General features: G+C 42.4%; 1 protein-coding gene across 1 annotated transcript in view; it reads left to right on the forward strand.

Moving 5' to 3' along the window:
* The first annotated feature begins 12,056 nt into the window (after positions 1-12,056).
* LOC138673068 (amine oxidase [flavin-containing] B-like) overlaps positions 12,057-23,164 on the forward strand; it is a 151,073-nt gene continuing 139,965 nt past the window's right edge. The window contains exon 1 of the mRNA XM_069761649.1: positions 12,057-12,208. Coding sequence (XP_069617750.1) covers positions 12,163-12,208 — 46 coding nt within the window. The 5' untranslated portion in view covers positions 12,057-12,162. The remainder of the gene's footprint in view (positions 12,209-23,164) is intronic.

The raw sequence follows: 23,164 nt of genomic DNA on the forward strand, positions 1-23,164 counted from the left end.
TGACTCCTTGCTTGCACTCTTTAGTGCGGTATTGCGGACCTGTGGTTTTACCGGGTTCGCTTCCACCGCCATATTACGCTGCCATTTACTAGCAGCAGGTTTTTACCTGCACGGTGGACCCCGGACTGCGAACGCATCTATTACATCTTTCTTGGTGCGTTCCGCCAGTCCTAACAATACGGCAATCTTCTATTTACCTTCCTGGATAAACATCCTATTAAGGCTAGAGGGAAATGGGAAGCTGAGCTGGGAGACATTGATGATGACAAATGGAAATCAATTTTGGAGTATGTGCCTATGATTTCTATGAGTGAACCCGGGAGGTTATCGCAGCTATTTGTAATTCATAGGGCTTATAGAACTTCTGAAAGATTATTCAAGGCTGGGTTGAGGTCTAACTCTGATTACCCAAGGTGTTCGCAATCTCAGGTAGGTATACTACACATGCTGTGGCAGTGTTCTGGGTTGTCCTCCTTCTGGATAGTGGTATTGAACCGTATCAAACTGGAGTATGGGTGTATTGTCCCTAAAGATCCATTAGTATGCATATTAGGATATGTGGAAGAAATAATAATGGACAATTTGACCAAAATAGTAATTGCACGATTGTTATTTATTGCAAGAAAGTTGATAGCAAAATTCTGGACTAAAGAGGAACCTCCGACTAGAAGAGACTTTATTGTTGTAAATTCTGTTGTCGAACTCCCTCCTGTGGTCGTGAATGGTACTTCGGCGAGTTCTGTCTATGGGCTCCCTCTGGTGGCTATGAGTGAAGCTGCTGCTTCTGAGGTTCCTTACACAGGTGACGTGGTTTATCCTTTGGTTGGCTGCTCTATTTAATTCCTCTCAGATCGTTACTCCATGCCAGCTGTCAATGTTTTTGCATTCGTTCAGTTCGCTCCTGGATCTCTCTGGTGACCTGCCTTCTCCTGCAGAAGCTAAGTTCCTTATTGTCTTATTTTGTTCTCTGTTTTCTTGTCCAGCTGGTTTTCATGATTTTGTCTTGCTAGCTGGAAGCTCTGGGATCAGAGTGGCCCCTCCGCACCGTGAGTCGGTGCGGAGGTCTTTTTTGCACACTCTGCGTGGTCTTTTGTAGGTTTTTGTGCTGATCGCAATGTTACCTTTCCTATCCTCTGTCTATTTAGTAAGTCTGGCCTCCCTTTGCTGAAACCTGTTTCATTTCTGCGTTTGTGACTTTCATCTTTACTCACAGTCAATATATGTGGGGGGCTTCCTTTACCTTTGGGGAATTTCTCTGAGGCAAGGTAGGCTTTATTTTCTATCTCTAGGGCTAGATAGTTCTTAGGCTGTGACGAGGTGCCTAGGTCTGGTCAGGAGAGCTCCACGGCTATTTCTAGTGTGTGTGATAGGATTAGGGCTTGCGGTCAGCGGAGCTCCCACATCCCAGAGCTCGTCCTGTATGAGGTTTAACTATCAGGTCATTCCGGGTGCTCTTAACCACCAAGTCATAACAGTACAGCTGGCCCAAAGTATTAATGCATCTCAATAGAGGGATAAGAGAACTTCTGAGACCATTTTTTTTTCTTTGCACTGTGTTTTGTCTTTCTTTTCCCCTAGACCTTTGGGTGGTTCAGGACACAGGCGTAGATATGGACATTCAAGGTTTGTCCTCTTGTGTGGATCATCTCACTGCAAGGGTATAAAACATTCAAGATTTTGTGGTTCAGAATCCTATGTTAGAGCCTAGAATTCCTATTCCTGACTTATTTTCTGGGGATAGATCTAGGTTCTTGAATTTCAAAAATAATTGTAAACTGTTTCTAGCTTTGAAACCCCGCTCCTCTGGTGACCCCGTTCAACAGGTAAAAATCATTATTTCTTTGTTACGTGGTGACCCTCAAGACTGGGCATTTTCCCTTGCGCCAGGAGATCCTGCATTGCGTGATGTTGATGTGTTTTTTCTGGCGCTTGGATTGCTTTATGATGAGCCTAATTCAGTGGATCAGGCAGAGAAAATTTTGCTGGCTTTGTGTCAGGGTCAGGATGAAGCGGAGGTGTACTGTCAGAAGTTTAGAAAGTGGTCTGTGCTTACTCAGTGGAATGAATGTGCCCTGGCGGCAATTTTCAGAAAGGGTCTTTCTGAAGCCCTTAAGGATGTCATGGTGGGATTTCCCACGCCTGCTGGTCTGAATGAGTCTATGTCTTTGGCCATTCAGATCGATCGGCACATGCATGAGCGCAAAGCTGTGCACCATATGGCGGTAGTCTCTGAGCATAGGCCTGAGCCTATGGAGTGTGATAGGACTTTGACCAGAGCTGAACGGCAAGAACACGGACATCGGAATGGGCTGTGTTTTTACTGTGGTGAATCCACTCATGCTATCTCCGATTGTCCTAAGCGCATTAAGCGGTTCGCTAGGTCTGCCACCATTGGTACGGTACAGTCTAAATTTCTTTTGTCCGTTACTCTGATTTGCTCTCTGTCGTCCTATTCTGTAATGGCATTTGTGGATTCAGGCGCTGCCCTGAATTTGATGGACTTGGAGTTTGCCAGGCGCTGTGGTTTTTTCTTGGAGCCCTTGCAGTATCCTATTCCATTGAGAGGAATTGATGCTATGCCCTTGGCCAAGAATAAGCCTCAGTACTGGACTCAATTGACCATGTGCATGGCTCTTGCACTTCAGGAGGATATTCGCTTTTTGGTGTTGCATAATCTGCATGATGTGGTCGTTTTGGGGTTGCCATGGCTACAGGTCCATAATCCAGTATTGGATTGGAAATCTATGTCTGTGTCCAGCTGGGGTTGTCAGGGGGTACATGGTGATGTTCCATTGCTGTCAATTTCGCCATCCACTCCTTCTGAAGTCCCTGAGTTTTTATCGGATTACCGGGATGTATTTGAAGAGCCCAAATCTCGTGACCTACCTCCTCATAGAGATTGCGACTGTGCTATTAATTTGATTCCTGGTAGTAAGTTTCCTAAGGGCCGTCTGTTTAATTTATCTGTGCCAGAGCATGCCGCTATGCGGAGTTATATAAAGGAATCCTTGGAAAAAGGTCATATTCGCCCGTCGTCATCACCGTTGGGAGCAGGGTTCTTTTTTGGGGCCAAGAAGGATGGTTCTTTGAGACCTTGTATTGATTACCGCCTTCTTAAAAAGATCACAGTCAAATTTCAGTATCCTTTGCCGCTGTTGTCTGATTTATTTTCTCGGATTAAGGGGGCTAGTTGGTTCACCAAGATAGATCTTCGTGGTGCGTATAATCTTGTGCGAATTAAACAGGGTGATGAATGGAAAACAGCATTTAATACGCCTGAGGGCCATTTTGAGTACCTGGTTATGCCATTCGGGCTTTCTAATGCTCCATCTGTGTTTCAGTCCTTTATGCATGACATCTTCCGAGAGTACCTGGATAGATTCATGATTGTATATTTGGATGACATTTTGGTCTTTTCGGATGATTGGGAGTCTCATGTGAAGCAGGTCAGAATGGTGTTCCAGGTCCTTCATGCGAATTCCTTGTTTGTGAAGGGGTCAAAGTGTCTCTTTGGAGTTCAGAAGGTTTCAGTTTTGGGTTTCATTTTTTCCCCTTCTACTATCGAGATGGACTCTGTTAAAGTTCAGGCCATTTACGATTGGACTCAGCCGACATCTGCGAAGAGCTTACAGAAGTTCCTGGGCTTTGCTAATTTTTATCGTCGCTTCATCGCTAATTATTCCAGTATTGCTAAACCGTTGACTGATTTGACCAAGAAAGGTGCTGATGTGGTCAATTGGTCCGCTGCGGCTGTAGAGGCTTTTCAGGAGTTGAAGCGTCGTTTTGCTTCTGCCCCTGTGTTGTGCCAGCCAGATGTTTCGCTCCCTTTTCAGGTTGAGGTTGATGCTTCTGAAATTGGAGCAGGGGCTGTTTTGTCACAAAGAAGTTCTGATGGCTCAGTGATGAAACCCTGTTCCTTCTTTTCTAGAAAATTCTCGCCTGCTGAGCACAATTATGATGTGGGCAATCGGGAGTTGTTGGCCATGAAGTGGGCATTCGAGGAGTGGCGACATTGGCTTGAAGGAGCTAAACATCGTGTGGTGGTCTTGACGGATCACAAGAATTTGACTTATCTCGAGTCTGCCAAACGGTTGAATCCTAGACAGGCTCGATGGTCGCTCTTTTTCTCCCGTTTTGATTTTGTGGTTTCATACCTTCCGGGATCTAAGAATGTGAAGGCTGACGCCCTGTCAAGGAGTTTTGTGCCTGACTCTCCGGGTGTTCCGGAGCCGGCGGCTGTTCTTAAAGAAGGGGTAATTTTGTCTGCCATTTCCCCTGATTTGCGGCGTGTGCTGCAAAAGTTTCAGGCTGATATACCTGACCGTTGTCCTACGGAGAAACTGTTTGTCCCTGATAGATGGACTAGTAGAGTTATCTCTGAGATTCATTGTTCAGTGTTGGCTGGTCATCCTGGAATCTTTGGTACCAGAGATTTGGTGGCTAGATCCTTTTGGTGGCCTTCTTTGTCACGGGATGTGTGTTCTTTTGTGCAGTCCTGTGGGACTTGTGCTCGGGCTAAGCCCTGCTGTTCTCGTGCCAGTGGGTTGCTTTTGCCCTTGCCGATCCCGAAGAGGCCCTGGACGCATATTTCCATGGATTTTATTTCTGATCTCCCTGTTTCTCAAAAGATGTCGGTCATTTGGGTGGTTTGTGATCGCTTCTCTAAGATGGTCCATTTGGTACCCTTGTCTAAATTGCCTTCCTCCTCTGATTTGGTGCCATTGTTTTTCCAGCATGTGGTTCGTTTGCATGGCATTCCAGAGAACATCGTCTCGGACAGAGGTTCCCAGTTCGTTTCAAGGTTTTGGCGGTCCTTTTGCGCTAAGATGGGCATTGATTTGTCTTTTTCTTCGGCTTTCCATCCTCAGACTAATGGCCAAACCGAACGAACTAATCAGACTTTGGAGACATATCTGAGATGCTTTGTTTCTGCTGATCAGGATGATTGGGTGTCCTTCTTGCCTTTGGCTGAGTTCGCTCTTAATAATCGGGCCAGCTCGGCTACTTTAGTTTCTCTTTTTTTCTGTAATTCTGGTTTCCATCCTCGTTTCTCTTCAGGGCAGGTTGAGCCTTCGGACTGTCCTGGTGTGGATGCGGTGGTGGACAGGTTGCAGCAGATTTGGACTCATGTGGTGGACAATTTGACATTGTCCCAGGAGAAGGCTCAACGTTTCGCTAACCGCCGGCGTTGTGTTGGTCCCCGACTTCGTGTTGGGGATTTGGTTTGGTTGTCATCTCGTCATGTTCCTATGAAGGTTTCCTCTCCTAAGTTTAAGCCTCGTTTCATTGGGCCATACAAGATTTCTGAAGTTCTTAATCCTGTGTCATTTCGTTTGGACCTTCCAGCTTCTTTTGCCATCCATAATGTGTTCCATAGGTCGTTGTTGCGGAGATAAGTGGCGCCTATGGTTCCCTCCGTTGATCCTCCTGCCCCGGTGTTGGTCGAGGGGGAGTTGGAGTATGTGGTGGAGAAGATTTTGGATTCTCGTGTTTCGAGATGGAAACTCCAGTACCTGGTCAAGTGGAAGGGTTATGGTCAGGAAGATAATTCCTGGGTTTTTGCCTCTGATGTTCATGCTGCCGATCTGGTTCGTGCCTTTCATTTAGCTCATCCTGATCGGCCTGGGGGCTCTGGTGAGGGTCCGGTGACCCCTCCTCAAGGGGGGGGGGTACTGTTGTGAATTCTGTTGTCGAACTCCCTCCTGTGGTCGTGAATGGTACTTCGGCGAGTTCTGTCTATGGGCTCCCTCTGGTGGCTATGAGTGAAGCTGCTGCTTCTGAGGTTCCTTACACAGGTGACGTGGTTTATCCTTTGGTTGGCTGCTCTATTTAATTCCTCTCAGATCGTTACTCCATGCCAGCTGTCAATGTTTTTGCATTCGTTCAGTTCGCTCCTGGATCTCTCTGGTGACCTGCCTTCTCCTGCAGAAGCTAAGTTCCTTATTGTCTTATTTTGTTCTCTGTTTTCTTGTCCAGCTGGTTTTCATGATTTTGTCTTGCTAGCTGGAAGCTCTGGGATCAGAGTGGGCCTCCGCACCGTGAGTCGGTGCGGAGGTCTTTTTTGCACACTCTGTGTGGTCTTTTGTAGGTTTTTGTGCTGATCGCAATGTTACCTTTCCTATCCTCTGTCTATTTAGTAAGTCTGGCCTCCCTTTGCTGAAACCTGTTTCATTTCTGCGTTTGTGACTTTCATCTTTACTCACAGTCAATATATGTGGGGGGCTTCCTTTACCTTTGGGGAATTTCTCTGAGGCAAGGTAGGCTTTATTTTCTATCTCTAGGGCTAGATAGTTCTTAGGCTGTGACGAGGTGCCTAGGTCTGGTCAGGAGCGCTCCACGGCTATTTCTAGTGTGTGTGATAGGATTAGGGCTTGCGGTCAGCAGAGCTCCCACACCCCAGAGCTCGTCCTGTATGAGGTTTAACTATCAGGTCATTCCGGGTGCTCCTAACCACCAGGTCATAACACTTTATTGCACAAACGGATCATATACTTCTTTTGGAAAAAAGCATCTACACCAAGAGAAACAAGCTGGATCTTTTCCACAAGTTATGGTAACCATGGATTGACTGGAATGAGTGCGGTGGGAATGATGTGGCATTATAAGAGGTGTTCAAGGGTGGAGATAGCATGCCACTTGATTATGTGTAGAATGTGAGGAGCTCTGTTTTTTTACATTATGGTCTCTAAGGGGGGAGGGGGAGGGATAGTTTACATTATACTAAAAACTGTCACCTGAGTAAAATGTACTGTCATGAGTAACATGTTTTAATTTTGTTATATTCAATAAAAATGTATCTGGTTAAAAAAATAAAACACCATACACCTTTGCGTCTTTGAAAAGGGAACCCATCACCTACAAAAATGCTATTTTCATGTAGATATAGTGATAATCCACATATAAATAGTGTTTAAACCATGTTAGGGTGGCTTTCTGTTAATGCAGCTACAGGGAAAAAATACAGTTATATTGTCCCTGCAGCCGCTCCATTCTCCTGGCTGGGACTATGGGAGCTGTAACAGTCACCGCCCACTACATAGTGAGTGTGCTGTAATCACTCCCCACTGCTTTGACTGACAGCCAGTTCTGCTCATATACCCTGCAGAGCAGGATGTCAATTAAAGTATAGATGAGTGTTTATGGTACTCTCGCTGCCATGGACTTGCGAGACAGGGACATGATGCTACCACTTTACAAAGCATTAGTATGTTTAGAATAAGTGCCACTAGTAGTTACCTACAATCCAAATCTGGAGGTGCTAAGGGGAGCTGCTCGGAAATTACAACCTTTACTACAAAAAGATGCCCGCTTACAATCCATTTTCCCAGACCCCCCACTACTGTGTTTAGGGCAGCCCCCAAATCTAAGAAGCATCATTGTTAAAAGCTCCCTGTCCTCTCCGACATCTGCAGGTACCTTTCCTTGCAATCAGAAAAAAATGTAAAACCTCTCCATTTATAATGGCCACGGACAATATAAAGATCCCCAATTCACATCAGGACTACAAGATACCAGGTAATTTCAGCTGCGTCACTTCTAATGTGGTGTACCTAATTATTTGTACTAAATGTCCAACTGGGGGTCTGTATGTGGGGGAGACAGGGCAAAAGCTTAGAACAAGAATGAATTCTCATCACCATACAATAAGAGAAAAAAGAATAGATCTACCTGTGGCAATACATTTCTGTCTCCCCAATCATAATATTATGGACATGAAATTACTTGTTTTAAAAGGTAACTTCAACTCTCAAAGAGACAGAAGAATATGGGAATATAAACTGATGATGACCCTTGACAGTCTTAGTGCAGAAATGAATGTGTCACATGGATTTATGTCTTTTTACATCAACTAAGGAACTAAGGAATTTGCCCTTCAGGCCATGTGGGATCATCACAACAGAACCAAACCCCAATCAGAGGACAATAAAACATTCCTTATCTAAGAACTGGTCCAATATTTATGGGCATAACTGTTTATCACTCATAATAATCTTTATTTTTATATAGCGCTAACATATTCCGCAGCGCTTTACAGTTTTTTGCACACATTATCATCACTGTCCCCGATAGGGCTCACAATCTAGAATCCCTATCAGTATGTCTTTTGAATGTGGGAGGAAACCGGAGTGCCCGGAGGAAACCCACGCAAACACGGAGAGAACATACAAACTCTTTGCAGATGTTGTCCTGGGTGGGATTAGAACCCAGGACCCCAGCGCTGCAAGGCTGCTGTGCTAACCACTGCGCCACTGCGCCACCGTTACTCATGGTAATTCTGCTTCATGTCACCTGTCTTATCCATGGTTTTTTTTTCCTGTGATGTTTTGTGCATAAATATGTGATTCTCCAGAATTTCTTTTAGTCTGTGCATGATGAAGAGACCTGAGTAGTCTCGATAGCTTGCAATTTGTTACCATCTTTTCAGTTAGCCATTAAAAGGTATCAACCACTGAGGACTCTCAATTCTAAATATTTTTCTGGAATAAGTAGGTCAGTTCTGGAAAATGGTTCACAGTAAGGATACCCTAGAGTCAGAAACGGTACAAAGAAAAGCCACACAACTGGGAAGAAGCATGTAGGTTCACTGTTATAAGGATATAGTAAATTAATTACATGTATTTAGTCTTGAAAAGAGACATCTATGGGGAGACATGATTGAAGGGAATCTGTCAGCTCGATTTTGTTACCTCATCTGAGAGTAGCATAATGTAGGAATAGAAACCCTGATTCCAGTAATCTATCACTAAGGCTACTTTCACACTAGCGTCGGATTCGGCCCATTGCATCGGGCCGAGATTCCGACGCTAGCGTTTGTTGTGCCGCACAACAGAGGCAGCGGATGCATTTCTCCGGCGCATCCGCTGCCCCATTGTAAGGTGCGGGGAGGTGGGGGCGGAGTTCTGGCCGCGCATGTGCGGTCGGAAAAAGCGGTCCGTCGGGTGCAAAAAACGTTACATTTAACGTTTTTTGCTCCCGGCGGTCCGCCACAACACGGCGCAACCGTCGCAAGCGAATGAAGGTAATGTAGGTCGTTGACCTACATTACCTTCATTCGCTGGGGTTTACAGCCACAAGCACAGCTGCATTAGCAGAGCTCCTGGCTGTAAAATATTTTAACCCCTTCAGATGGATTTACAGCGTGGGACGTGACAGATCATCGGAAGGTATGTATATTGTTGGTTTATTATTTTTAATTTGTTACAGAACGAGGGTCTTCAGGTGGATTGAGAGAGGTGACCTATAGTCACCTTCATTTGCGGTGATGCGCCCCCTGCTGGATGTCCTCATAGGACCTCGAGCCTGGGAACTTTTCCCACGCTCGAGGGACATCCAGCAGGGGGCGCATCACCGCGAATGAAGGTAACTACAGGTCGTTGACCTACATTACCTTCATTCGCTGGGGTTTACAGCCACGAGCACAGCTGCATTAGCAGAGCTCCTGGCTGTAAAATATTTTAACCCCTTCAGATGGATTTACAGCGTGGGACGTGACAGATCATCGGAAGATATGTATATTGTTGGTTTATTATTTTTAATTTGTTACAGAACGAGGGTCTTCAGGTGGATTGAGAGAGGTGGCCTATAGTCACCTTCATTCGCGGTGATGCGCCCCCTGCTGGATGTCCTCATGGGACCTCGAGCCTGGGAACTTTTCCCACGCTCGAGGGACATCCAGCAGGGGGCGCATCACCGCAAATGAAGGTAACTACAGGTCATTGACCTACATTACCTTCATTCACTGGGGTTTACAGCCACAAGCACAGCTGCATTAGCAGAGCTCCTGGCTGTAAAATATTTTAACCCCTTCAGATGGATTTACAGCGTGGGACGTTACAGATCAACGGAAGGTATGTATATTGTTGGTTTATTATTTTTAATTTGTTACAGAACGAGGGTCTTCAGGTGGATTGAGCGAGCAATAAAATATTAAAATAACCTGTGTGTTTATTTCATTAAAATACTTTTTAATAATGTGTGTGTTTTTTTAACCCTTTCATACAATTGGATTAATAATGGATAGGTGTCAGAATTGACGCCTTTCCATTATTAATCTGGCTTAATGTCACCTTACAATAGCAAGGTGACATTAACCCTTCATTACCCCATATCCCACCACTACACAGGAGTGGGAAGAGAGTGGCCAAGTGCCAGAATAGGCACATCTTACAGATGTGCCTTTTCTGGGGTGGCTGGGGGCAGATGTTTTTAGCCGGGGGGGGGCCGAAAACCGTGGACCCTCTCTAGGCTATTAATATCTGCCCTCAGTCACTGGCTTTACAACTCTGGTGGAGAAATATGCGTGGGAGCCCACGCCAATTTTTTCCGCGATTTAACCCTTAAATTTAATAGCTAGAGCGCCGAAATTTTGCACATACACACTACTAACATTAGTAGTGTGTAATATGCAAAAAAAGAAGGATATGACATGGTTTACTGTATGTAAACCATGTCTCATATCATGTCGGATTTAGGCAGGAGAAATGAAAAGCCGGCAATTGAATTACCAGCTTTTCTGATATATCGCGCTGAAGCTAATATAAAAAAAGAAAATTTCCCATTGACTTTGCATTGGGTTTCGTGTTTCGGCCGATCCCGGACCCCGACTTTTCAATAAGATCGGCCGATTTCACTCGACCCGACTTTTGAGAAAGTCGGGTTTCGTGAAACCCGACTCGATCTCAAAAAATGAAAAGTTGCTCAACCCTAGTTCTGAATGTTAATCCAGTTAAAGAAGCGCTCCTATATTTTTTAAATTCAATAAATATGTGTATTTATACATGTAATGTAGAGTGTAGTGTACCTACAGCTGCTCTCTGATATCCAGCGCCATTCTTCTCTGCTTCTTAGTGACGTCACAGCAATTGCAACAAGTCAGCTCATTTTATGTGCTATGCGTGGATCGGAAGTCTCATACAATGTAAGTCTATGGAACCTCGTTCTGACGCTCCATAGACTTACATTGTAAAAGTCACTTCTGGGTCAAACAGAGCGCAGTTTGACCAGGCCATTCTGCAGAGCGGTGACATCACTGAGAAGAGGAGAAAAATGGTGCTGGACACTGGAGAAAGAAGCGGTAGGAGAGTATATTAAAAATTACATGCATATATACATTTAAATTAATAAAAAGTGTTATGGAAGTGCTTCATGAAATCAACACTAGTTATTTAATTTTTTTTTAAGGCAGATGGGTTCTTGCATTCTGGTTGTATATACGCCCCTTCCCTCAGTCGATCTTAATAGATGTGTTTATTTTTTCAATTATACTGACTATTTAACCCTGCTGTTCTGTTCGGTCTGGGGAGACCTATTTTGAACTTGGGTATTTTTTGGGGTGTTCAAGATGCGGTTCTGAAACTTGTGGTTGATTGACTTAAATGAGGATGGGTCGGTCGGCCACGGGTTTCAGAGCCGCATCTTGAATATTTTAAAGAATATTGAAGTTCAAAGTCGGTCATTTTTGACCAACAGAACAGCAGGGTTAAATACCGTATGTCATATTTTAATGCATTTATTTCAAAAAGCAGAATTTGTCTTTGCAGATGGCAATTACATTCAAAAGAGCCACCGAGTGGCATGTGATAGTCAATACATACTAATTTGCTTCTAAAGGTACATAGATTTTTGAACAAAGCATTTTAATCCTAAACTAAATTCTACGTATACATTACATCCACTTCTATGTCTAGTTTAAGAATTTGCTGTCATTGATATATGTCTAATAGGATTTCTTAAATCCTATTTGATATACAACTTATAGTTTACAGTGTCTTTAATTGCATGATCATTTCAAGAGAAACATAATCAATGTGGGAAAACTGTGAATGTTAATCATTAACCGCGGATTCACAAAGGTTCACTGAATAAAATCTTACATAATCTGACGATTTTAAGCAAGCTAAGCATTTACATGATATTTCAAATGTTGCACCAGAGCAGATAACATACTCTATAAATTGTTTATATGGGCAAGCTTCCAGATCCACGCTTCCTTCTTACGCCCACTCCTTTAGCAACCAATCCCAAAGCTCTGCGCTCCTAAGCTGTAAGTAACGGGGCTGTAAAAGAGCAATAACAGGGACTCCACTCCCTTCTGACAGCCTCAGCGTGGAGAAGACACCCGTGCATTCTAACCAAGGCTCCTGGGGAGAGAAGAGCAGAGACATGAAGGACACGTACGATGTGATTGTCATTGGAGGAGGCATTTCAGGTCTGTTGCATTGCAATTTTAATGAATTAATACTTGTGGCTTCTAATAATTTATAATGAATATATATACATAACCCTCCACTATAAAAAAAAATTAAGCCCTCAAATCCCCTGTCACAGACTTTTCACGCAAAATTGTCCTCTGAATTTGCACTGATGGGTGGCAAAACCCCCACACAGCTGTAGGCAGATGGGGATTCTAGTTTGGTTTTGTATCCTAAGTGTTGTGGCAAGGCTGTTTAACCCATTAACGACCAGAGGTATTTTTGTCTTTGTGGTTTCGTTTTTTACTCCCCTTCTTCCCAGAGACCTAACTTTTTTATTTATTGGTCAAAATGGCCATGTGAGGGCTTGTTTTCTGCAGGACATGTTGTACTTTTGAACGACACCATTGGTTTAACATATCATGTACTGGAAAATGGGAACAAAATTCCAAGTGTGGTGAAATTGCAAAGAAAGTGCAATTCAACAGTTGGTTTTTGGGGTTTTTTCTTACAATCTTCACTAAATGCTAATACTGACCTGTCAATATGATTCTCCACGTCATTGTGAGTTCATGGACATCAAACATGTATATGTTCTTTTTTATTTACCTTATTTTTCAGCGTGTAAGGCGACTGGGCGTAAAAGACAACCCCCAACTTTTCAGGGGTCATCTTATACACCGGGTGTCGTCTTATATGGCTTGTGCAGGGAGCAGTCCCGGATGGTTCCCAGGATCTGGAGGAGAGGAGACTCTCCTTCAGGCCCTGGGATCCATATTCGTGTAAAAAAATAAAAGTAAAATAAAAAATATGGATATACTTTCCTTCCGATGGCCCCCGAAGTTCTCCCGGCTCTCCGCGATGCATGCGGTGGCTTCTGTTCCTAGGGATGCATTGAGCGCCACGAAGGACCTTTGTGATTTCGACGTCACAAAGGTCCTTCGCGGCGCGCAATGCATCCCTGGGAATGGAAGCCGCCGCATGCACCGCTGAGAAGCGGGAGAACTCCGGGGGCCGTCAGAAGGTAAGTATAGCAATATTTTTTATTTTTATTCTTTTTTTTTTACACGAATATGGATCTCAGGGCCTGAAGCTGATGCTTTTATTAACATTACCATTTTGGTGCAGATACTTTCTTTGATCACCCGTTATTGCATTTTAATAAAATGTTGCGGCGACCAAAAAGACATAATTCTGGCGTTTTGACATTTTTCTCGTTAAATAATTTAGCAATCAGGTTAATCCTTTTTTTATTGTTAGATCGGACGATTCTGAATGTGGCGATACCAAATATGTGTATATTTGATTTTGTTTTCTTATTGTTTTATTTTGAATGAAGCAAAAGGGGGTGATTTGAAATTTCATATATTTTTTATTTCGTTAATATTTTTAAAAACATTTTTTTTAACTTTTTGCATGCTTCAATAGTCTCCATGGGAGATTGGAAAAGCAGTCCTTTGATCTGCTCTGCTACACACAGGTGATAATCAGATCGACTGTGTGTATTAGAAATGCTCACTTGCTATGAGCGATAACCACCAATTGGCACTCATAGCAATCAGGCAATGACAACCATAGAGGTGTGCTGGAGATATCTGGTTGTCATGCCTACCCATCACTGACCCGGGATCACGTGAAGGGGTCACCGATGGGAGGGATTTCCGATGCGCTTCCAGTAAGTGCGAGTTAAATACCTCTGTCAGAGATTGAGAGCGATGTTTAACTAGTTAACAGCCATGGGTGGATCGCGATTCCACACGCGGCTGTTGAGGGCACAGGTCAGCTGTATACATCGCACATTTTCACATTGTATTTTTTCCTTGCAAAATTGGATTCAAGCGTATGCGCCGACAGAGTCATTGACTACAATGATAGAGTCACTATGTGCTCTTTCAGGCATTACTTCCAGCTGTATACACTTATTATATAGGTGGACAGCAAGATGGAGCCACTGAACATAGGAAAAAACGCAATGTGAAAAGGATTTTATGGTTTTCAAATGTGTCCACCTAAAATGTTGGCTGTCCATGATGTATTGATAAGCTATCCAGAAAGAAATAACATTAAGTAGGCAACCATGGCTGTGGGCAAAATTATAGAGATTAGAGCCAGCTATGTAATTTAAAGAGTAACCATTGTTTAATTTTTATTATATAAATCAATAGTACACTTAAAAACAAGATTTTATTAAATTTAGGTATGGTTTTAACCTTTTTTTCTTCTAATTTGACTCCATAAAAGGCTGTTTTTTTGCTTATCTATACTACATACCCAAACAAAGCAGCCCAATTAAGAGTAAATTACATTTTAATCTTCATATAAGTCAATTGCACACGTGAAAATAAAAAACTTTCTAATATAACTTAAAGAAATCTGTTTCTTTTGCCACCAGGACTGATAATTAATTCTCATAAATTTAAATTCTAGAGTCAAATCTTTATTGATGACAGATTTTTCTATTACCGAGATAGACAATGTCATTGCAGCTCCACACTATTCTCCCCCTCCTGTCTACATAGAATCTTATCAGTAGCAACTATCACCTCCTATCTCAGTAATATATTAATTTTTCTTCTCTGAATACAGATTTTTCCTTTAATTTGCAAATTTTGAGACTGAATCAGTCAAGGAGGAGAAAGTTACCTTTATTGGATTACACAGTAGTTATATGTAATGTATTTCTAATGATGAATGTATATTATTTTGTTATTTGTTATTTTTTTATTGGGGATAAGCTTAGGAGGTGATAACATATTAAAACATATGAGTTTTTATAAATATGTTTAATTCCCTCTGTATGTTATGATCATAAATTGAACACTATTAAAGCAAAAAAAAAAAAAAAAGCTCCCATGTACTGTATTTTCTGGCATATAAGACTACTTTTTAACCGTTGAAAATCTTCTCAAAAGTCGGGTATCGTCTTATACGCCAGGTGTCGTCTTATAGGGCAGATGCGGAGTAATCTGCGGTCGCCGCATATTGTGGGGGAGCGACCCCAATGACAAGGAGAGGGGGCACCTCACCGGGAAGGTGTATGTGAAGCAGAGGCAGAGAAGGAGATAATAGGATACAAGGACGAGCCAGATTAGTGAAAGAGGAGTGTTTTTCTAGGCACAGCACCGCTCTCTCTCTCTTATTTGCATAACCCTGGCATCCCAGACGCTGACAGTTTGCTTCACTTACACCTTCCTGGTGAGGCGCTCCCTCACCTCGTCATAGGGACCACTCCCCCCACTATATACGTCGACCGCAGATTGCTCCGCACCCACCCTATAAGACGACACCCGGCATATAAGACAACCCCCGACTTTTGAGAAGATTTTATATTTTAACTGGAAAAGTTGGGGGTCGTCTTATACGCCCAGTCGTCTTATACGCCAGAAAATACGATACTTTAACCCCTTAGACCAGGTTCACATTACGCTTTTGGCATCCGTTAGATGGACTACATTGCGCCACGGCATAACACAGTGTAGCGCAGTCCGTTAATGCCGCCATTAAGTCCAATGTCAGACGCATCGCTAGCGCACGCTCTATCTGCGCTAGCGCGATGACATATCGGCACTTGCGTTAACAGCAGCCCATTAACGCATGTAACATAGCAACATAGTAACATAGTTAGTAAGGCCGAAAAAAGACATTTGTCCATCCAGTTCAGCCTATATTCCATCATAATACATCCCCAGATTTACGTCCTTTTACAGAACCTAATAATTGTATGATACAATATTGTTCTGCTCCAGGAAGACATCCAGGCCTCTCTTGAACCCCTCGACTGAGTTCGCCATCACCACCTCCTCAGGCAAGCAATTCCAGATTCTCACTGCCCTAACAGTAAAGAATCCTCTTCTATGTTGGTGGAAAAACCTTCTCTCCTCCAGATGCAAAGAATGCCCCCTTGTGCCCGTCACCTTCCTTGGTATAAACAAATCCTCAGCGAGATATTTGTATTGTCCCCTTATATACTTATACATGGTTATTAGATCACCCCTCAGTCGTCTTTTTTCTAGACTAAATAATCCTAATTTCGCTAATCTATCTAGGTATTGTAGTTCTCCCATCCCCTTTATTAATTTTGTTGCCCTCCTTTGTACTCTCTCTAGTTCCATTATATCCTTCCTTAGCACCGGTGCCCAAAACTGGACACAGTACTCCATGTGCGGTCTAACTAGGGATTTGTACAGAGGCAGTATAATGCTCTCATCATGTGTATCCAGACCTCTTTTAATGCACCCCATGATCCTGTTTGCCTTGGCAGCTGCTGCCTGGCACTGGCTGCTCCAGGTAAGTTTATCATTAACTAGGATCCCCAAGTCCTTCTCCCTGTCAGATTTACCCAGTGGTTTCCCGTTCAGTGTGTAATGGTGATATTGATTCCTTCTTCCCATGTGTATAACCTTACATTTATCATTGTTAAACCTCATCTGCCGCCTTTCAGACCAAGTTTCCAACCTATCCAGATCCATCTGTAGCAGAATACTATCTTCTCTTGTATTAACTGCTTTACATAGTTTTGTATCATCTGCAAATATCGATATTTTACTGTGTAAACCTTCTACCAGATCATTAATGAATATGTTGAAGAGAACAGGTCCCAATACCGACCCCTGCGGTACCCCACTGGTCACAGCAACCCAGTTAGAGACTATACCATTTATAACCACCCTCTGCTTTCTATCACTAAGCCAGTTACTAACCCATTTACACACATTTTCCCCCAGACCAAGCATTCTCATTTTGTGTACCAACCTCTTGTGCGGCACGGTATCAAACGCTTTGGAAAAATCGAGATATACCACGTCCAATGACTCACCGTTGTCCACCCTATAGCTTACCTCTTCATAAAAACTGATTAGATTGGTTTGACAGGAGCGATTTCTCATAAACCCATGCTGATATGGAGTTAAACAGTTATTCTCATTGAGATAATCCAGAATAACATCCCTCAGAAACCCTTCAAATATTTTACCAACAATAGAGGTTAGACTTACTGGCCTATAATTTCCAGGTTCACTTTTAGAGCCCTTTTTGAGCCCTTTTTTTTTTTTTTTTTGAACGTGCTGCTGTTAACGCAATGTGAACCTAGTCTTAGTGACAGAGCCAATTTGGTACGTAATGACCGAGCCAATTTTTGCAATTCTGACCACTGTCACTTTTTGAGGTTATAACTCTGTAACGCTTTAGCGTACCTGAACAGTATAAACCCCCCACAAATGACCCTATTTTGGAAACTAAACTTATTTAGGTATGTGGTGAGCATTTTGAATGCCCAAGTGCTTCACAGAAGTTTGACGCAGAGCCATGAAAATAAAAAATCATTTTTTCCCCACAAAAATTATTTTTTAGCCCCCAATTTTTTTTATTTTCGCAAGAGTAACAGGAGAAACTGGACGCCAAAAGTTGTTGTCCAATCAGTTCTGAGTATGCTGATACCCCATATGTGAGGGTAAACCACTGTTTGGGCGCACGGCAGAGCTCAGAAGGGAGGGAGCACAAATTGACTTTTTGAATGCAAAATTGGCTGTCGCGTTTGGAGACCCCCTGATGTACCTAAACAGTGGAAAACCCCCAATTCTAACTCCAACCATAACCCCAACACACCCCTAACGCTTATCCCAACCCAATCCTTAACCCTAATCAAAGCCCTAACCCCAAAACACCCCTAACCCTATGGCATAACCCTAATTCCAACGTTAACGCCAAAACACCCCTAACCCTAATCCCAACCCTAACCCTAATCAAATCCCTAAGCCCAACACACCCCTAATCATAATCTCAACCCTCAAATAAGCGATAAAACAGCCGCACTCTATCGGGTTATAACTTGCAAAGTGGTGTATTTATATTTATTTATATTTCAAATATATGTATACATACAGCAGGATAAGAAAAAGAGTGACGTTTCGACCTAATTCCGGGTCTTTCTCAAACTGCAAGTAAACATAAAATACCATTAGTGTTTATGTACATAGAGCATAATGCGTGAAATTAATATTTACAACTATATATACAACTGTAGTCACTAATAAAAATTCCATGAGTCCCCTTAAAACGAAGGATTTTTTTGGGTACAATAGATGCACTGCAAGTCCTTTCCTTGGTTACCAGTGGATATACACAGTACATGGACGGTTTTGTACTGCGAAATTTAGGACCGGAGACACAATAGTGGAGAGAATATGTGTGGTCAAAATGAATAATATAAGTTGCCCAGTGGTGAGCTAAATGCATAGTGGTATATAGTGGATGAAAACCTAGTGCACTGACCTGAGTAACTGATACTGTTTGAAAATTTGAAATTAGGTCCCAAAAAGGGCTGCGGGTAGAAAAAAGGGGGATGAGAAGGGGAATCCTTAGTGAGGAGAAATAAGGTCTGTGAGGTATGGAAGGAAATTTGGGTTGTAGGCAAGTTACCAACCTCCTCTCGGTGTGACACTGGGGTATCCTGCTTCCTGGAAGTGTGTGGACTAATGTAAGCATTGTAGCTCCATTTATAATGCCTGCCGGCCATAGAGTGAGGCCATGTCAGGGCGAGGTGTGGAACGCAGAGTGCAGGCTGCATGGGTGGCGCCTGCGCAGTGTGTTCTCCGTAATGGAGTTGCTGGGGGAGTTGCGCATAACTGCGCATGCGTGGAGCGTAGTGGGGAGCTAACATTGTAGCTCACATTGTAGTACACGGCGGCTGCGCAGTGAGGGCTGGTGATGTCGGCTATTGAGCTGGATCTGCCCGTGCGCTGTGCGTCCTAGTGAGACGTCTGAGGTCTATAAATCCTCATTGAAAAAAACAGGGGACGGTAAAAACCGAACCCGATCATGTTCTTTGGGGTCTCGGCTACCTCCGGCAGCCGAGACCCCAAAGATCTCTCAGGTGCCGGCCAGCAGGCGCACTGCGCATGCGCCCACCATTTTTACCCCAGAAGAAGATGGTGGCGCCCATTGGGAGCCATGAGGAGCATCGGGGGAGACGGGTGAGTATCATGGGCTATCGGGGACCCCATTTATCTGTCCTCTGATGTGCGATCACATCGGAGGACAGAGAAATTAAATGGGAAATTGCTTTTTTTTTTGCGGCCACCAGTAAACGGTTAATTACCGGCGGTCGCAACCCAGGGGTCGGTAAAAACTCTCCGAATCATATTCTCTGGGGTCTCGGCTACCCTCGGCAACTGAGGCCCCAGAGAAAATCTGACTCTGGGGGCACTATTCACTTTTTCCACAGCGCCGTTAATTAATGGCCCTGTGGTTTAAGTACCCTTAACTGCCGCCGTTAAAAGACATATCGGCGGTCGTTAAGGGGTTAAATTATAATTGGCAGTTGATATATTGGTGGGATCGACTGGCCATCTAATATGTATTGGTGCCTTTTATACTCTCTGCCATCATCATTGCGTGGGCAGTCAGAATTCAATCACCTGATCATTTTGTTCTCCGGGAGATTACCCATTGCCAAAGTGCCTGAAAGTGGCTTTCTGATCTTTCCTCAATGAGACCACATGAACTTGTGGCTCTGGGATCCTAGCATATCTATAAGTCAGAAGAGATAGCCCTCAAGCCAGTTTCTTGCTCCTCATCATATGGCATTTCTGCATTGGTATGGAGAAAAAACTTTATTTATTAAAATTTTTGATATACTTCATATTATGCAGTCTAGCAAAAGGAGTGAAAAATTTGCTTTTCAGGAAATTAGCAAAGTGATTGAACACACAAAGATAATCCTGTCATCTTGATCTCTATGTGCCTAGTGGTAAGTATCTCGCTGCTCAGATACCTAAGTTTGCCAATGGTAAAAATTAGTGACGAGCCAGTATACTCGTTACTCGAGATTTCCTGAGCAGGCTCGCGTGTCCTCCGAGTATTTGTAAGTACTCGGAGATTTAGTTTTTCTTACAGCAGCTGAATGATTTACATCTGTTAGCTAGCTTGATGACATGTGGGGATTCCCTAGCAACCAGGCAACCCCCACATGTACTTATGCTGGATAACAGGTGCAAATCATTCAGCTGCGGCGATGAAAACTAAATCTCCGAGCACTAAGAAATACTCGGAGGACACTCGAGCATGCTCGGTAAAACTCGAGTAATGAGTACACTCGCTCATCACTAGTAAAAATTTATATTTTGTCTATATCACAGCCCAGGAGCGGATACAGTCAGAAGAGGGCTCCTGTGCAACAACATATGGCCCATTTACAGACCAATAATGTGTCTGTGACAGAATCTGCTTGCTTCTTTGGAGGTGGAAGTGGGCCCCCTTACATCTTGGGCTCCTGTGCGGCTGCACAGGTTGCACCAATGGTATGTCACAGCCGAAGAGTTCAGTGAAAGCAGCATTGGTGTGTACAGAAAGACATTCACAGGGACAGTTCTCAAGCAGGAAACGTTCTGATCACTGAGGCTGGTGCTGGCTTCATCCTGGAGTCAGCTCAATACAGTATCTGGCTCAGTCTTAATTATTTCCATCATTTTTAATTTTTTAACTTTTGTTTTTTCCTCCACTTTTAGAAGAGCTATAACATATAAATTCTTCCATGGATACAACCATTTGTTGGGGATGAGTGTACTGAAAAATAGTAACAATTTTCCAATAGGGGTGAAATGGAGAAAAAAAATTAATTATTCCATCAAACCTGTATAGTTTTTTCTTTTATTTTGCTGGGTTCAAGTACATTTAGATCTTTATTAAAAAAAATGCCTACATTTTTTATTTTCTATTGATGGGTTGTGTGTAGTGGCTTTCTCTTTGCATGGCTGGTTGTACTTTTAATTGGTGCCATTTTGGTGTACATACATTTGTAACAATTTTTTTGCATTGCAGGTGAGGTAATTAAAAAATGCCTTTACCATATAAATAATTTTACATAGTTATATAGATTAAAAAAAGGACATACAGTAGGTCATCAAGTTCAACTTTTTTCCATCAGTTATACATTCTCTATTGCTAGATTATTTATAACCCACAATACCATTTTTTGTAAGAAAACCATCCGGTCCTTTATAAAATGCCGTTATAGTATTTGCCATTACTGTCTCTTGTGGTATAGCGTTACCCAGTCTAACTGATCTAACTGTAAAGAACCCTTACATATTTAGCTGTCGGAATCGCCTTTCCACCAACTGTATTGAATGCCACCTTGTCCTTTGTATAGTCTGTGGAAGGAATAAGTCGTGCACCAGTCTTTTGTATTGACAATACATGTATCTATATGTATAATTGTCTAAGGTCCAATTCCATGGCCGCCATGGTCATCAACCCATCTTGAAAAGTTTTCCCCCTCCCATATACTAATGTGCCACAAACAGGAAGTTGATATCATCAACCATTCCCATTTTATTTAGGTGTATCCATATAAATGGCCCACCCTGTATATTACGATAACAGGATTTTATCTCTACTTTTATGCACCCTAAAATCTTGTTTGCGGCTGCTGCTTGACATTGAAAAGTGCTGCTCAGCTTACTTGTAACCAGAACTAAAGAACGAAAAAAAAAGACTAGACTAATAATGGCATGCACAACCACCAATTGTAGAAAAGTATCAAAAAACCTTTATTTCTCCTCGATTGTTATCGAGGTGTAATAAAGGTTTTTTCTACTTTTCTACAATTGGTAGTTGTGCATGCCATTATTAGTCTAGTCTCTTTTTCTTCATTCTTTAGTTATGATCTATACAGAATAGGTTTTGCACCCCATATCGTTATTGCTGTATATTATTGGTATAGGAGTGCACCCTTTTTTGTATGTTACTACTTGTAACCAGAATACACAAGTCCTTCTCCTGTTCTGTAGTCCTGAGTATACTCCCTTTTAATGTATATGCAGCAATAGAATTACTCCGTCCTAGGTGCATTACTTTACATTAATCTACATTAAACCTCATCTGCCAAGTTTTTTGCCCATTCAGTTATGTTATCCAGATTGTCTTATAATATTGTACTGTCAAAGTCAGATTTTAATATCCTTCATAGTTTGGTGCCGTGAGCAAAGATTGACACTATACTCTCAATCCCATCCACATGGTCATTAATAAAGAGGTTAAAAACAATTGTTCTTAGCACAGATCCCTGTGGTTCCCACTGCTGACTATTTCACATTTAGAGAATGTACTATTTATGATGACTCTTTGTTTCCTGTCTGTTAGCCAGTTCCTTACCCATCTGCATATAGTTCCCACAGTCCTTGCTTCTGTAGTTTCAGTATAAGGCTGTTATGTGGAACAGTAGCAAATGCCTTTGCAAAGTCCAGATTTATTACATCAGATGCATGACCAATATCCAGATTTGCACTTACCTCCTTACAGAAACCAAACATGTTGGTTAGACACTACTTATCTTTCATGAATCCATGCTATTTGTCAGTTATCATATTATTCTCTACAATATATCTCTGCAGATCATCTCTTTAATGCCCTCAAAAAACTTGGCCCACTACTGATGTAAGGCTTACAGGATGGTAGTTGCCTGCTTAACTTTCTTAAATATCGGTCTCATCCTCCAACTCTATGGTTCTGACCTAGTTGCAAGAGAGTCTAAGAAGATGAGGTACAGTGGTCTGTCAATTACTGAGCTCAATTCCCTCAATATCCATTGAAGAATGCGATATACCATCCGGCCCAGGAGAATTGTCAGAATTTAATTTACTTAGATGCAAACGTAATTCTACTTAATTTAGCTATATTGGATAGTGAACATTAAATTCTGCTTTGCTGAATGATACCTGGCACAGGCAGATCAGTTCAGTTTTGTATTTTTATATATCACATTTTTACGGATGCAATGATAAAGAGTATGTTAATTTCTTTTTTATTATTGGGATGAGGGTTGTTTTTTCTTAGTTTTTTTCAATGTTTTAAATGTTTTAAAAAATATTTTAACATATTTTTAGTACCCCCAGAAAACTAGAACCTGTTTCATTGTTTACACAATTTACTGCAATACATTGTACTGCGGTACACAATGAAATTGATGATCTTAG

This window comes from Ranitomeya imitator, chromosome 3, assembly GCF_032444005.1.
Source record: "Ranitomeya imitator isolate aRanImi1 chromosome 3, aRanImi1.pri, whole genome shotgun sequence".
NCBI lineage: Eukaryota > Metazoa > Chordata > Amphibia > Anura > Dendrobatidae > Ranitomeya > Ranitomeya imitator.